At 37.5% G+C, this 12,663-nt stretch overlaps 1 protein-coding gene across 9 annotated transcripts in view; it reads left to right on the top strand.

Moving 5' to 3' along the window:
• Nucleotides 1-12,367, top strand: part of ZMYM5 (zinc finger MYM-type containing 5) — a 34,067-nt gene extending 21,700 nt beyond the window's left edge. For 7 of the 9 annotated variants that reach the window (XM_042949144.1, XM_042947248.1, XM_042945625.1 and 4 more), the window contains exons 5-8: nt 2,697-2,982; nt 3,530-3,686; nt 4,625-4,837; nt 10,930-12,367. In XM_042949144.1, the coding sequence (XP_042805078.1) occupies nt 2,697-2,982; nt 3,530-3,686; nt 4,625-4,837; nt 10,930-11,682 (1,409 nt within the window). In that variant the 3' untranslated portion in view covers nt 11,683-12,367. Of the gene's footprint in view, nt 1-2,696; nt 2,983-3,174; nt 3,389-3,529; nt 3,687-4,624; nt 4,838-10,929 lie in introns of those variants that run through there. The other 2 variants (XR_006205806.1, XM_042951219.1) reach the window with 2 other exon arrangements.
• The last annotated feature ends 296 nt before the right edge of the window (nt 12,368-12,663 follow it).

Here is a 12,663-nt window from a genome sequence, read left to right as displayed (position 1 = left end):
TGCTCCCCACCCTCTGTCCCTCTCTTCTGCTTTTGCTCTCGCTTTCTAAAATAAAACGAATAAGAAGTATTTTAGAGGGGAGTATAATGATGTTCTGCATTTGCTTGAAATACACAAAACACATTGTTTAGAGGGATGAATAGATGTTGATAAAGCAAAAATAGTAAAAGAGGAGAGAATAGACTTGGTGGGCATATGAGTGGTCACTGTAAAATTTTTTCTTTTCTATGCTTTATATTTTTCGTATTAGGGAGGAAGTGGTTATGAAAATGTACATCACATACCAGATTCTGTACTTATCTTTGATTTGCATATTTGCTTTATTTTGTAATATATTAATACTTTCCTCTTTGAGACAAAAAAGTGGCTAAATATTTTTTTTGCAAATGCCCTGTGTACCAAACATACTGCTTTACTATATGCATTATCTCATTTAGTCTTCATAACACTCTGATGAGTTAGATATCATTTCCAGTTTGTAGTTGAGAAAAGCAAAACAATTTAATGTACTTGCACCATCTAGTAAGTCAGGAAATGCATTTTGAACCTAGGGTCCTTAAGAATTGATAACTACCGCATTGCACAATTCAAGGGCCACCATTTACAGTTTGGGCACAATAGAGTATCGTTCAAATACAAAGTGGATAGGGGCATCTGGATGGCTCAGTTGGTTAAGCTTCTGACTTCGGCTCAGGTCATGATCTCACAGCTTGTGAGTTCGAGCCCTGCATCAGGGTCTGTGCTGATAGCTCGGAGCCTAGAGCCTGCTTTGGATTCTGTGTCCCCCTCTCTGGCCCTCCCCTGCTTACTCTCTCTCTAAAATAAACAAATGGCACAAAAACAGATACTCAGATCAATGAAACAGAATAGAGAACCCAGAAATGGATCCACAAACGTATGGGCAACTAATCTTTGACAAAGCAGGAAAGAATGTCCACTAAAGACAGTGTCTTCAGCCAGTGGTGCTCAGAAAACTGGACAGCGACATGCAGAAAAATGAGCCCAGACCCCTTTCTTACACCATATACAAACATATTCAAAATGGATGAAAGACCTAAACATAAGACAGGAAACCATCAAAATCCTAGAGGAGAAAGCAGGCAAAAACCTCTTTGACCTTGGCTGCAGTAACTTCTTGCTCAACACGTCTCCGGAGGCAAGGGAAACAAAAGCAAACATGAACTATTGGGACCTAATCAAAATAAAAAGCTTCTGCACAGCGAATGAAACAATTAGCAAAACTAAAAGGCAGCCAACAGAATGGGAGAAGATATTTGCAAATGACATATCAGATAAAGGGTTAGTATCCAAAATTTATAAAGAACTTACCAAACTCAACACCCAAAAAGCAAATAATCCAACGAAGAAATGGACAAAAACATGAATAGACACGTCTCCAAAGAAGACATTCAGATGGCTAACAGACACATGAAAAGATGCTGAACATCACTCATCATCAGGGAAATACAAATTAATACCACAATGAGATACCATCTCATATCTGTCAGAATGGCTAACAGTAACAACTCAGACAACAGCAGATGTTGGTGAGGATGCATAGAAAGAGGACCTCTTGGGGCGCCTGGGTGGCGCAGTCGGTTAAGCGTCCGACTTCAGCCAGGTCACGATCTCGCAGTCCGTGAGTTCGAGCCCCGCGTCAGGCTCTGGGCTGATGGCTCGGAGCCTGGAGCCTGTTTCCGATTCTGTGTCTCCCTCTCTCTCTGCCCCTCCCCCGTTCATGCCCTGTCTCTCTCTGTCCCAAAAATAAATAAAAAACGTTGAAGAAAAAAAAATTAAAAAAAAAAAAAAAGAAAGAGGACCTCTTTTGCACTGCTGATGGGAATGCAAACTGGTGCAGCCTGTCTGGAAAACAGTATGGAGGTTCCTCAAAAAATTAAAAACAGAACTACCCTATGACCCAGCAATTATACTACTAGGTATTTATCCAAGGGATACAGGTGTGCTGTTTCAAAGGGGCACATGCACCCCAATGTTTATAGCGGCGCTATCGACAATAGCCACAGTATGGAAAGAGCCCAAATGTCCATCGATGGATGAATGGATAAAGAAGGTGTGGTATATATACAATGGAGTATTACCCAGCAATCAAAAAGAATGAAATCTTGCCATTTGCAACTATGTGGATGGAATAGAGGGTATTATCCTAAGCGAAATTAGGGAAAGACAAATCTCATATTACTTCACTCATATGAAGAATTTAAGATACAAAACAGCTTAACATAAGGTAAGGGAAGCAAAAATAATATAAAAACAAGGAAGGGAACAAAACATAAGAGACTTCTAACTACAGAGAACAAACTGAGGGCTGCTGGAGGGGTTGCCTCCGGGACGGGGGACAGGCTAAATGGGTAAGGGGCATTAAGGAAGGCACTTGTTGATATGAGCACTGGGTGTTATACATAGGTGATGAATCACTGGTATCTACTCCTGAAGTCATTATTGCACTATATGCTAACTAACTTGAATGTAAATTAAATAAATAAAATGAAATGAAAAAAGAATTCAAAGAGGATAGTTCCCCTGGGATTGTGCCACAGGGTTGCCTGGCTCTGACCATTTGCTTATAGGGCTGCCTCACTATTCTGTTAAACTTGCAAAATGAAAATTTTAAAATATTTTTCTGATGTGAATTTTGAATTGTTCCATGACTTTTTCTTGTATGTTTTATTTTTAAGATTCTTGGATCTCCCAGTCAGCATCATTTCCCCGTAATCAGAAACAGCCAGGGGTGGATTCTTTATCACCAGTGGCCTCCCTTCCTAAGCAGATTTTCCAGTCTTCAGTCCAACAGCAACTTACTAAACCAGCTAAAATCACTTGTGCACACTGCAAAAAACCTTTACAGAAGGGACAGACAGCTTATCAACGAAAAGGATCAGCTCACCTCTTTTGTTCTACCACCTGCCTTTCTTCCTTCTCTCATAAGCGCACTCCAAAGAAACGCAATGTAATATGTAAAAAGTAAGCTGTACTTTTCAACCTGGCTCCATATAATTGAATACTGGCAGTATAGATGTGTGTTGAATGTAATTGAGAGCTGTATAGATTCATGGATACAGTTGTTGCAGAGATATCTTCAAGTTTATTGAGCTTGAGTTATCCTAGAGTGTGTCAGAGCTGTGAGTTCATCTGTGCTGTCCTTACTCTTGGCAGGAAAGGAAAATGTAAAAATTGACCCTCTCTCTGCCACTGACTTTGCCTTGCTCCTTCCCATCTTTTACCTTCGTTCTACCAAGTTGCTACCACCTTTTTTGAGTCCTTCAAAAATCATAATAACCTGTGAGAAGGTTCTTGTGCTACAAAATGTTTTTACCTCCAAATCATCTCTTGCTGTACTATTTAGGAACTCTTGACAGTGAAACCAAAGGTGGGTTTTGCTAGATCCAAAAATTACAGTTGATTCCTAGGATTAAATCATGAGAAAATGAAAAATGTCATTTCTTGTTCATATATTTGACTTTTATTAAAATGTAATATTCTTAAGTTTCATCTGTCCCTTGTGTTTCAGAGATGCACCTACAAAAAAAGCTACTACTGTTCAAGTTGAGTCAAAAGAATCCTCCCAAGAATTTTGTCGTACATCTTTGCCTCCCTGTGAAGACAACCAGAATCTTAGAAAAAGAGTTAATAAATCAAGATGTATAATCTGTAGTAAACTAACAGAGGTCTGGATTTTTATATCATGTTTAAGCTACTATGTAGGTTAACAAGGATAATTTTAAGTGTTATTATATGTTCTGCCATGTACATAATACGCACGTCCTGGATCTACACAATGAAGTTAAAGGAAAGGATGAGGATATGTTAGAACTGTTTTGTGAACAAATATCCCATTTGCATGCTATGGAAAGTACACAGCTATTTCCATGGAAGTGGATATACTTCTAAACAAAGTAATGGTGCATTTTGTTCTTACTAGCCACTCTAAATAATAAAGTGTAGTTTCAGGACATGAAGGAAGCAACCAATCCTGGTACAAGAATATGTAGACCGAGTGGAGTGTAAGTGTGTTGAAAACTTCACGTTTCTTAAGTGGTATTGCCATCTTTCCAGTTGCCTAAAGAAGAAACATGCATACAGGCAGTCTTTACGTAACAAACGCCTTGGCAACTGAATTTGGTGTTCCTTGGAGCCATGCAAATTGAGGGCATGATTTTATCTCAGTTACCGCCAAGCTGAGCAAAGCGAGAACCATCTTATTTATGCATATACAGACACCATCCTGAATATAGTAATACTGATTCTTTTAGCACCTTCCATGAATTTTCTAGGGCAGTGAAGTTTATAATAACAAAAATTACCAATCCATTTCTTTTAATTAGGTCGTATCAAAATCTTCTAAACAGTTTGTTTCCTCTAGTTTTTAAGTGTCTCTGGGGAAGTTATTACTGACCTTACAGCTTTTTGTTCCATGAATCTTACTTTAGTGTAAGATCAAAGATAAAAATGAAAGAATAACAAAATGTAATTTTTACTCTTTTCCCTGAATATTTCTTCCACTGAGAAATTATTAGAGATTGTTTCTTTTGAAGAAACTAGTTATCTCCTTGCTTACTGTGCTAATCTGGCTCATTTATTTAATAAATTCTGGCTTTTCTTTTAGATTCGTCATGAAGTCAGCGTTAATAATGTAGTACATAAACTGTGCAGTAACCAGTGCTTTAATAAGTACAGGTTAGCCAATGGTCTAATAATGAATTGCTGTGAACAGTGTGGAGAGTACTTGCCTAGTAAAAGTGCTGGAAACCATGTCCTGATGATTGAAGGTCAGCAGACAAGATTTTGCTGCCAAAGTTGTGTTAATGAATATAAACAGGTAATTATTTTCAATGCATTTTAAATGATTAAGTATACAATAGCTTTTCCCTGTTAGCTTACATTAACCAGATTTATCTTAGAATCTCATTTAGTTCCGTTTTTGTCAGTCACTGAGCTGTCGCATCTCAAATGAGTATTGAAATCAATTGATTGTTCCAAGCTAGTCTTCCTTCCTCTTCTGTGGTTTAGAATAGCTTGAAAAGAATAGGTATTAACATAAATGCTTGGTGGAATTCACCTGTGAAGTGAGTCCGAGACTTTTGTTGAGAGTTTTTTGATTGTTGATTCAATTTCAGTACTGGTTATTATCAGTCTGTTCAAATTTTCTATTTCTTCCTGATTCAGTTTTGGAAGATTATATATGTTTCTGGAATTTACCTGTATCTTTTATGTTGTCCGTTTGTCAGCATTTAATTTTTTATTATTGTATCTCCTTATAATCTTTTGTATTACTATAGTGTCATTATTTCTTCCCATTTCTGATTTTGAGTATTTTTTTTTTTAATGAGTAGCTAATGCTTTATCAATTCTGTTTATCTTTCATAGAACCAGCTCCTGGTTTCATTATTCTTTTTTTGTTTGTTTGTTTTGTTTTTTTGGAGAGAGCACGTACAAGGGGGTAGAGGGGCCAGGGGGGTGAGAGAGAGAGAGAGAGGGAGAGAATGAATCTCAAGCAGGCTCCATGCCCAGAGTGGAGCCCAGCACAGGGCTTTATTCCATGACCCTGGCATCATGATCTGAGCCAAAATCAAGAGTCAGATGCTCAACTGACTGAGCCACCCATTGTTTTTTTTTTTTTTTTTTTTCCTATTGTTTTTCCAATCCTTATTTAAATTTATTTGTACTCTCATCTTTATTATTTTATTAGCTTTCAGTTCACTGTTCTTTCTCTAGCTCTTTTATGTATATGGTTAAATTGTTTTAGATTTGGCTTGTTTCTTGAAATAGACCTGTATTGCTGTAAACTTCCCTCTTAGAACTGTTTTTGCTGTATCTCAAAGATATTGGACTACTGGCATTTTGTCTCCATGTATTTTTTTTAATTTCCTCTGATTTCTTCATTGATCCATTGATTAGTAGCATGTTGTTTAGCCTTCATGTGTTTCTGTTTTTTCCCATTTTTTTCTTATAATTGACTTGTAGTTTCATACTGTTGTTGTCAGGAAAGATGCTTCATACAATTTGATTCTTCTTAAATTTACTGAGACTTATTTTGTGGCCTAACATATGATCTGTCCTGGAGAATGTTCCATGTGCAGTTGAATGTGTATTCTGCTGGTTTGGGATAAAATGTTCTATATATACCTGTTTGATCCATCTGGTCTAATGTGTCATTCAAAGCCACAGTTTCATGTTGATTTGCAGTCTGGATGATATATCCATTGATGCAAGTGGGGTGTTAATGTCCCCTCTATTACTGTGTTACTGGCAATTTCTCCTTTATGTCTGTTAACATTTGCTTTAAATATTTAGGTGCTCCTATGTTTGGTGCATAGATATTTACAATTGTTACATCCTCTCTTGCTCTCTTTCCTTGTGGTTTGATGGATTTCTTTAATGTTATGCTTGGATTCCTTTCTTTTTTATTGTGCATGGATGGTTTTGAGTTGTGGTTGCCATTGGGTTCATATATGACATCTTATGTGTATAGCAGTCTGTTAAGTTGATGGTTGCTTTATTTCAAACACATTCCGAATGCACTACATTTTTACTACCTTCTTCACGTTTTATGTCTGTGTCATATTTTATATCCTTTTATTTTGTGTATTCCTAGATAAATTTTTGTAGATCTAATAGATTTCCTACTTTTGTGTTTTAACCTCCATACTGGCTTCATAGTGATTAATCCTACTGCCTTTACTGTATGTTTGCTTTTACATGTGAAATTTTTCTTTTCATAATTTTCTTCCATTTATGGCCTTTTTTTTCCAGTTAAAGAATTCCCTTTAACATTTCTTACAAGGCTGGTTTAGTGGTGATGAACTCTAACTTTTGTTTGTCTGGAACTGTTTCTTGTATTCTGAATGATAGTCTTGCTGCATAAAGTCTTCTTGGTTATAGATTTCTTCTTTCAGCACTTTGAATATATCTTGTCACTCTTTTGGTCTGCAATGTTTCTGCTGAAAAATCAGCTGGTAGCATTATGGGGTTTCCCTTGTATGTAACTGTTTTGTTGTTTTAAAAGTTCCGTATTTATCATTACTTTTTGCCATTTCGATTATGATGTGTCTTGGTGTGGCCCTTTTTGAATTTTTTTTTTTTTTTAACGCTTATTTATTTTTGAGACAGAGAGAGACAGAGCATGAACAGGGGAGGGGCAGAGAGAGAGGGAGACACAGAATCTGAAACAGGCTGCAGGCTCTGAGCTGTCAGCACAGAGCCCGACGCGGGGCTCGAACTCACGGACCGTGAGATCATGACCTGAGCCGAAGTCAGACGCTTAACCGACCAAGCCACCCAGGCGCCCCAATATCTGGCCCTTTTTGAATTCATCTTGTAAGGGGCTCTTGGTGCTTCCTAGACCTGAGGGCTCTCGGTGCTTCCTTCCCCCAGATTAGGGATGTTTTCAGCTATTATTTCTTGAAATAAGTTTTCGCTCACCCACTCCCCTTTCTGGCATCCCTATATTGCAAATGTCATTACCCTTAATAATGTTGCAGAATTCCCTTAAATTTTTTTTTCATTTTTTATTATTCCTTTCTCTTTTTGCTGTTTAGCTTGAATGATTTCCATTACTTTGTCTTCCAGATCACTGATCTGCTCTACTTCCTCTCATCTCCTATTGATTCCCTCTATTGCAATTACTAAATTCTTCAGCTCTGAGTCCATTCTTTTTTATATTCTCTCTTTGTTGAAGTGCTTACTGAGTTCATCCACTCTTATCTCAAGTCTAGTGAGTATCTTTATGACCATTCATGAATTCTTCATCAGGCGTATTGGTTATCTACATTTTATTTAGCTTTTTAATTGTGATTTTGTCCTGTTCTTTCACTTGGGCCATGTTCTTCTATCTCCTTATTTTGTCTAATTTTCTGTGTTTGTTTCTATGTATTACGAAGGTCAGCTACATCTCGTCTTGAAAGTAGTGGCCTTATATAGAAGAGGTCCTGTGGTGCCCTGTAGCACAGTCTTTTCTGGCCACCAGAACCAGGTGCTCCAGGTGTCCCTTGTGTGGGCTGTGTGTGCCCTCCTGTTGTGACAGAGCTGCGATTGCCTTTGGCCCAACCATCTGTAATGACCTACTTTGTTTCCTATGGGCCCAATGGGGAGGGTTTGCTTCTGATGCCATTGAGAAGCCTGTCATAGTTGTTATGGGCTCATTTGTGGGTGGGGTGGCATTCAGCCTAGCAATTTGCAGTTAGCCTTTCTGTCACAACTGCAGGGCAGGGCTTGCTCCCTGTGCAGCCAGGTAAGGATCCCAGTTGCAGAAACTAGGCGTGTTATTTCTCCCACTTCCCTAGGGCAGGAATCACTTTAGAGTGGTGCCAGTCCTGGCTGGGGCAGGGCAGACGGTGCTAGCAAGTTAGAGGGAGAGTGTTAGCGTTAACTTTTGCAAGCAACCAGTTATCTAGGCTGGGGGCGGTGGGGAATGCTACCCATCAGCACTTTTCCGAGAGTAATCTGCAGATTATTCTGGCACACTTTCCAAGAGGAGTCAGTAAATCTTCATGTATTCCTCAGATGCTTTTCAAACCGCTGCTTCTCTGGTGTGTCTCAGGTCAAGTTTTTTAGTATATAGACTCCTTTAAGGGGGTGGACTTCATTTCCTATCATCTTCTTGCTATCCCAGCATTAAACCCACTGGTTTTTGAAGCTCCCAAGGCTTAAGCCCTACTGAATTTTTCTTTCTTTTTTCTTTCTTTTTTTTTTTTAGGCAGAGGCATTACTTTATTCAGGCAGGGATGAGCCAGACACAACATGGCAGGAATACAGGGGGTCAGGACATGGAAGCACACCCTCACCCAGTCACCCCAAGAGGGTGCAGTGAGTGGAGAGGGGGTTGGCAAGCCCTATCACAAGGACCACCACAGCCCCCTCCTCTGGGAGGAGCCTTTCCCAGCTGACAGGAGGGAGAGAAAATGGGGTGCAAGTAAAGGAGCCTAGTCTTACAGTGGTTCAGCTAAGCTCCATTGATTTCTAAAGGTTTTGGAGTTAAGCCCTGCTGGTTTTCAAGGCCACACGTTATAGTGACTCAGATCCTCGGTGTCAAGAGTGCACAGTGTGGGGTCTGAGCCTCTCTTTTCTCCATGCTTGTGTTGTCCCTCTTGTTTGTGGTTAGTTACACCAGGTATTTATTTGGTTCCCAAGCACATCTCGTCAGTGTGGACTTATCTCTGTGATTAGCTGCGGTCTTTAGGTCATTTTCAGAGTTCGTTGTGTAGATGTAGTTGTTCTCTTGTTGTGTCCATGGAACGAGGTGAAGTCAAGATCCTCCATCAACTGGTACCAAATCATTTTTATGGGAAATGTAAGATCTTTCTTGTTTTTATGTTTTTTTTGAGAGAAGTGGGGCTTGATCTTACCAAGTGTGAGACACTTAACCAACTTAGCCACTCAGGTGCCCCTTTGATCCCATAGTTTTAATTAATATATTTCGATGATTTCTAAAATATATCTGTAGATGATATTTTTTCCTCTTTTTTTTTTTGAAGGTTGTTTTGTGTGTAGATATTTCTTTCAATTTCAGACTATTCTATCCATCTGTAATCTCCATTTTAATGTTCCACAAATACCTCATATTCCATGTCTAAAGCTGAAACTCCAAACCTGCTTTCATTCTGTTTCCCATATCCTTATCTCACCCTTCAGTCAGTGCCTAGGCAGAAACTTAGGGCTATTCTTTACTCCTCCTTCCTTAACCTCCAGAGTCACTCAGTTACCAATAATCCAGATTCTACTTCCTAAATATCTCTCAACTCTATCCTATCTCTATTCCTATAATCCTACACGAAGCCACCATCATCTTTTCCAGAATGACTACCACAGTTTCCTCGCTGTCTCTGTACCATTTCATCTTCCTTACAGTTAGAAATGATAATACCATCAGAGCAGTCTAAGTACAAACTTGGTTATGTTGCTCCTGCTTTTTTTACTTCAGTGCCGCCAATATTGCTTTCAGGATTAAATCAAAACAAAATTCTTATAAGTTTTTTAAACTTGAACTCAGTGTTCAATTGTGCTTTGTAGAAAAATAGTATAGCCAATAGGATGCATTCACATTATATACATCTTTGTTACTTTGATTTTTTAAAATTTTATTTTATGGACTCTAAAATCAGTTCTATGTCTTTATTAAATGGAATCATACAATATGATACTTTGTGGCTGGCTTTCACGTATCGTACTGTGTCCAAGTTTCATCCAGGTTGTAGCATATAACTTCACTTGTTTTTATTGCCAAATACTGTTTAATTGTATGGATAATACCCACATATAAAAAAAAAAAATTTTTAACGTTTATTATTGAGAGACAGAGCATGAGCATGAGCATGAGCATGAGCATGGGAGGGACAGAAGCGGGGAGACACAGAATCCGAAGCAGGCTCCAGGCTCTTAGCTGTCAGTACATAGCCCAACACAGGGCTCAAACTCAAACCTCAAGATCATGACCTGAGCCAAAGTCGGATGCTTAACTCTTGAGCCACCCAGACACCCTTTCCCACATTTGTTTATCCATCAGTAATGGACATTTGAATTATTTCTACGTTTTGTCTGTTATGAATAATAACATTGCTGTGAACACTTTGTACAAATAGTGTAGACCTGCATTTTCACTCTGGCGTTGGTGGGTCATATGGTAACTCTTCAACTTTTCAAAAATTGCCAGGCTGTTTTCCAAGGTACCTGTACCATTTTACATTTGCACTATCACCTTAGGAAGGTTTCAATTTTTCCACATCTTTGCCAACACTTGCCATTATATCACATATCTTTTATTATAGTCACCCTAGTGGATGTGAAGTGGGATGTGGTGGTTTTGATTTATATTTCTTTGATGACAAATGAGCAACTTTTCATGTGCTTATTGAGCATTGGCATATGCATTAATCTTAACAATTCTAACATAAAATTGTAATCTGTTTCTCCCAGATGATGGAAACAAAATCAAAAAATTTATCAGCATCAGAAAACAGAAAAAGGAATGCTATTAGAGAAGAAAATGAAAGGAAATTATATGGATCATTGAATACTCTTTTAGAAAAAAAAGAGGGAATACCAGAAAAAAAGGAAAAGACTTCAGAGCTACAGGTGTTGGCAGAATGTAGGACAGATGATACATCACTGATCAAACAGGATGTGAATTTACCTTCTATAACCATAGCTGATAAATTTCAAGAGCAACTGGAAGAGAAAAAATCAGAAGACTCCATTATATCGGTTGTACTTTCTGCAGACCCAGGTACATGGCCCCGTGTTTTAAATATTAAACAACGGGACATTCTTGTTGAAAACGATCCACCTCAAGTAAGAAATTTTAACTTTCCAAAAGACAATACAGGGAGGAAGTTTTCAGAAACTTATTATACACGAATTCTTCCAAATGGTGACAAAACCGCTAGATCCTGGTTACTTTATTCAACTTCAAAAGATTCTGTGTTTTGTTTGTATTGCAAACTCTTTGGGGAAGGAAAAAATCAATTGAAGAATGAGAATGGGTGCAAAGATTGGCAGCATTTATCACATATTCTTAGCAAACACGAGGAAAGTGAAATGCACATTAATAATAGTGTTAAGTATTCAAAATTAAAATCTGATTTGAGAAAAAATAAAACTGTGGAAGCTGCAGTACATGGATTACATAAGAATGAGAAAAATGATGGTGTGCTCTTGTTGTACACATAATACCTGATGTGGTTTTGACATAACAAGGTCATACATTTATTCAGAAAAGATCTGTAACCCTAACAGTACCATTTGTTGTTGTGAAGCTCCTATAACTTTCAACAGTTCATTAGCAATAAGTATAATAGCAAATAGTAAAGAATGTTTCTGTTTCAAATTCTAAAGCTAATTGGATTCAATAGTAATGCGGGTTTCAATAAAGGCAATTGTTACTTTTTCATTCTATCAATTCACACTTTTTAAAATTGGCATTTGAGGGCTAACATTTGACAGGTTTGGTTAATTTTCTGTTCTGATTACTTTGAAAAAAAGGAGAGAAAGGCTTAGATTTATCAGTAGTAGTTTGAACAAGATACTATGTGAACATTCTCATTATTATTAAAGTAAGAACATTTAGAAACAGTTTGAGAGTAGAATGGAATCCGAAACTGCAGCTTTTTGCTATTAAACCAAATACCTGCGATTTCTTTCTTTTGGGCAAAACATTGTTTTATTATTTGGGCAAAATGGCATTATTTGTTACTTCATATTAAGGTGATTACTTTGCATTTTATTTACTTTAATTTAATTTATAAATATTTTAGATTTTATTCTTGTGTGAGAAGTATAAGAATAAAGAGTGTATACCTATTTTTATGTTAGTACAAATATAAGAAATATTAAAAATATATTAAGTTAACCTTTAGGTTTTGTGGCAATTTTTTTTTTCTTCAGACTACATGCTTGAAATTTGAGAAACACACTAATGAAAATTAAGGCTGTCCACTTTTTCAAATGATCAGTGCTCCCATTACTATATATTTAGTAATTCTCCCTTTATATCTGATTTCGGATACCGACTTTATCATATATTAAATTCTTACATATACTGGGCTTTGTCTCAAAGCTTTGAAACAGAATGACAAATGAACAATGACTAGAGCAGAACTAGGTGTATTCTTTTTGGTGGGTGACACTAGGAGTACTTGGAGACTGTCACTG

This window comes from Panthera leo, chromosome A1 (assembly GCF_018350215.1).
Source record: "Panthera leo isolate Ple1 chromosome A1, P.leo_Ple1_pat1.1, whole genome shotgun sequence".
NCBI classification, from domain to species: Eukaryota; Metazoa; Chordata; class Mammalia; order Carnivora; family Felidae; genus Panthera; species Panthera leo.
This window is presented reverse-complemented; position numbering and strand designations above follow the sequence as displayed.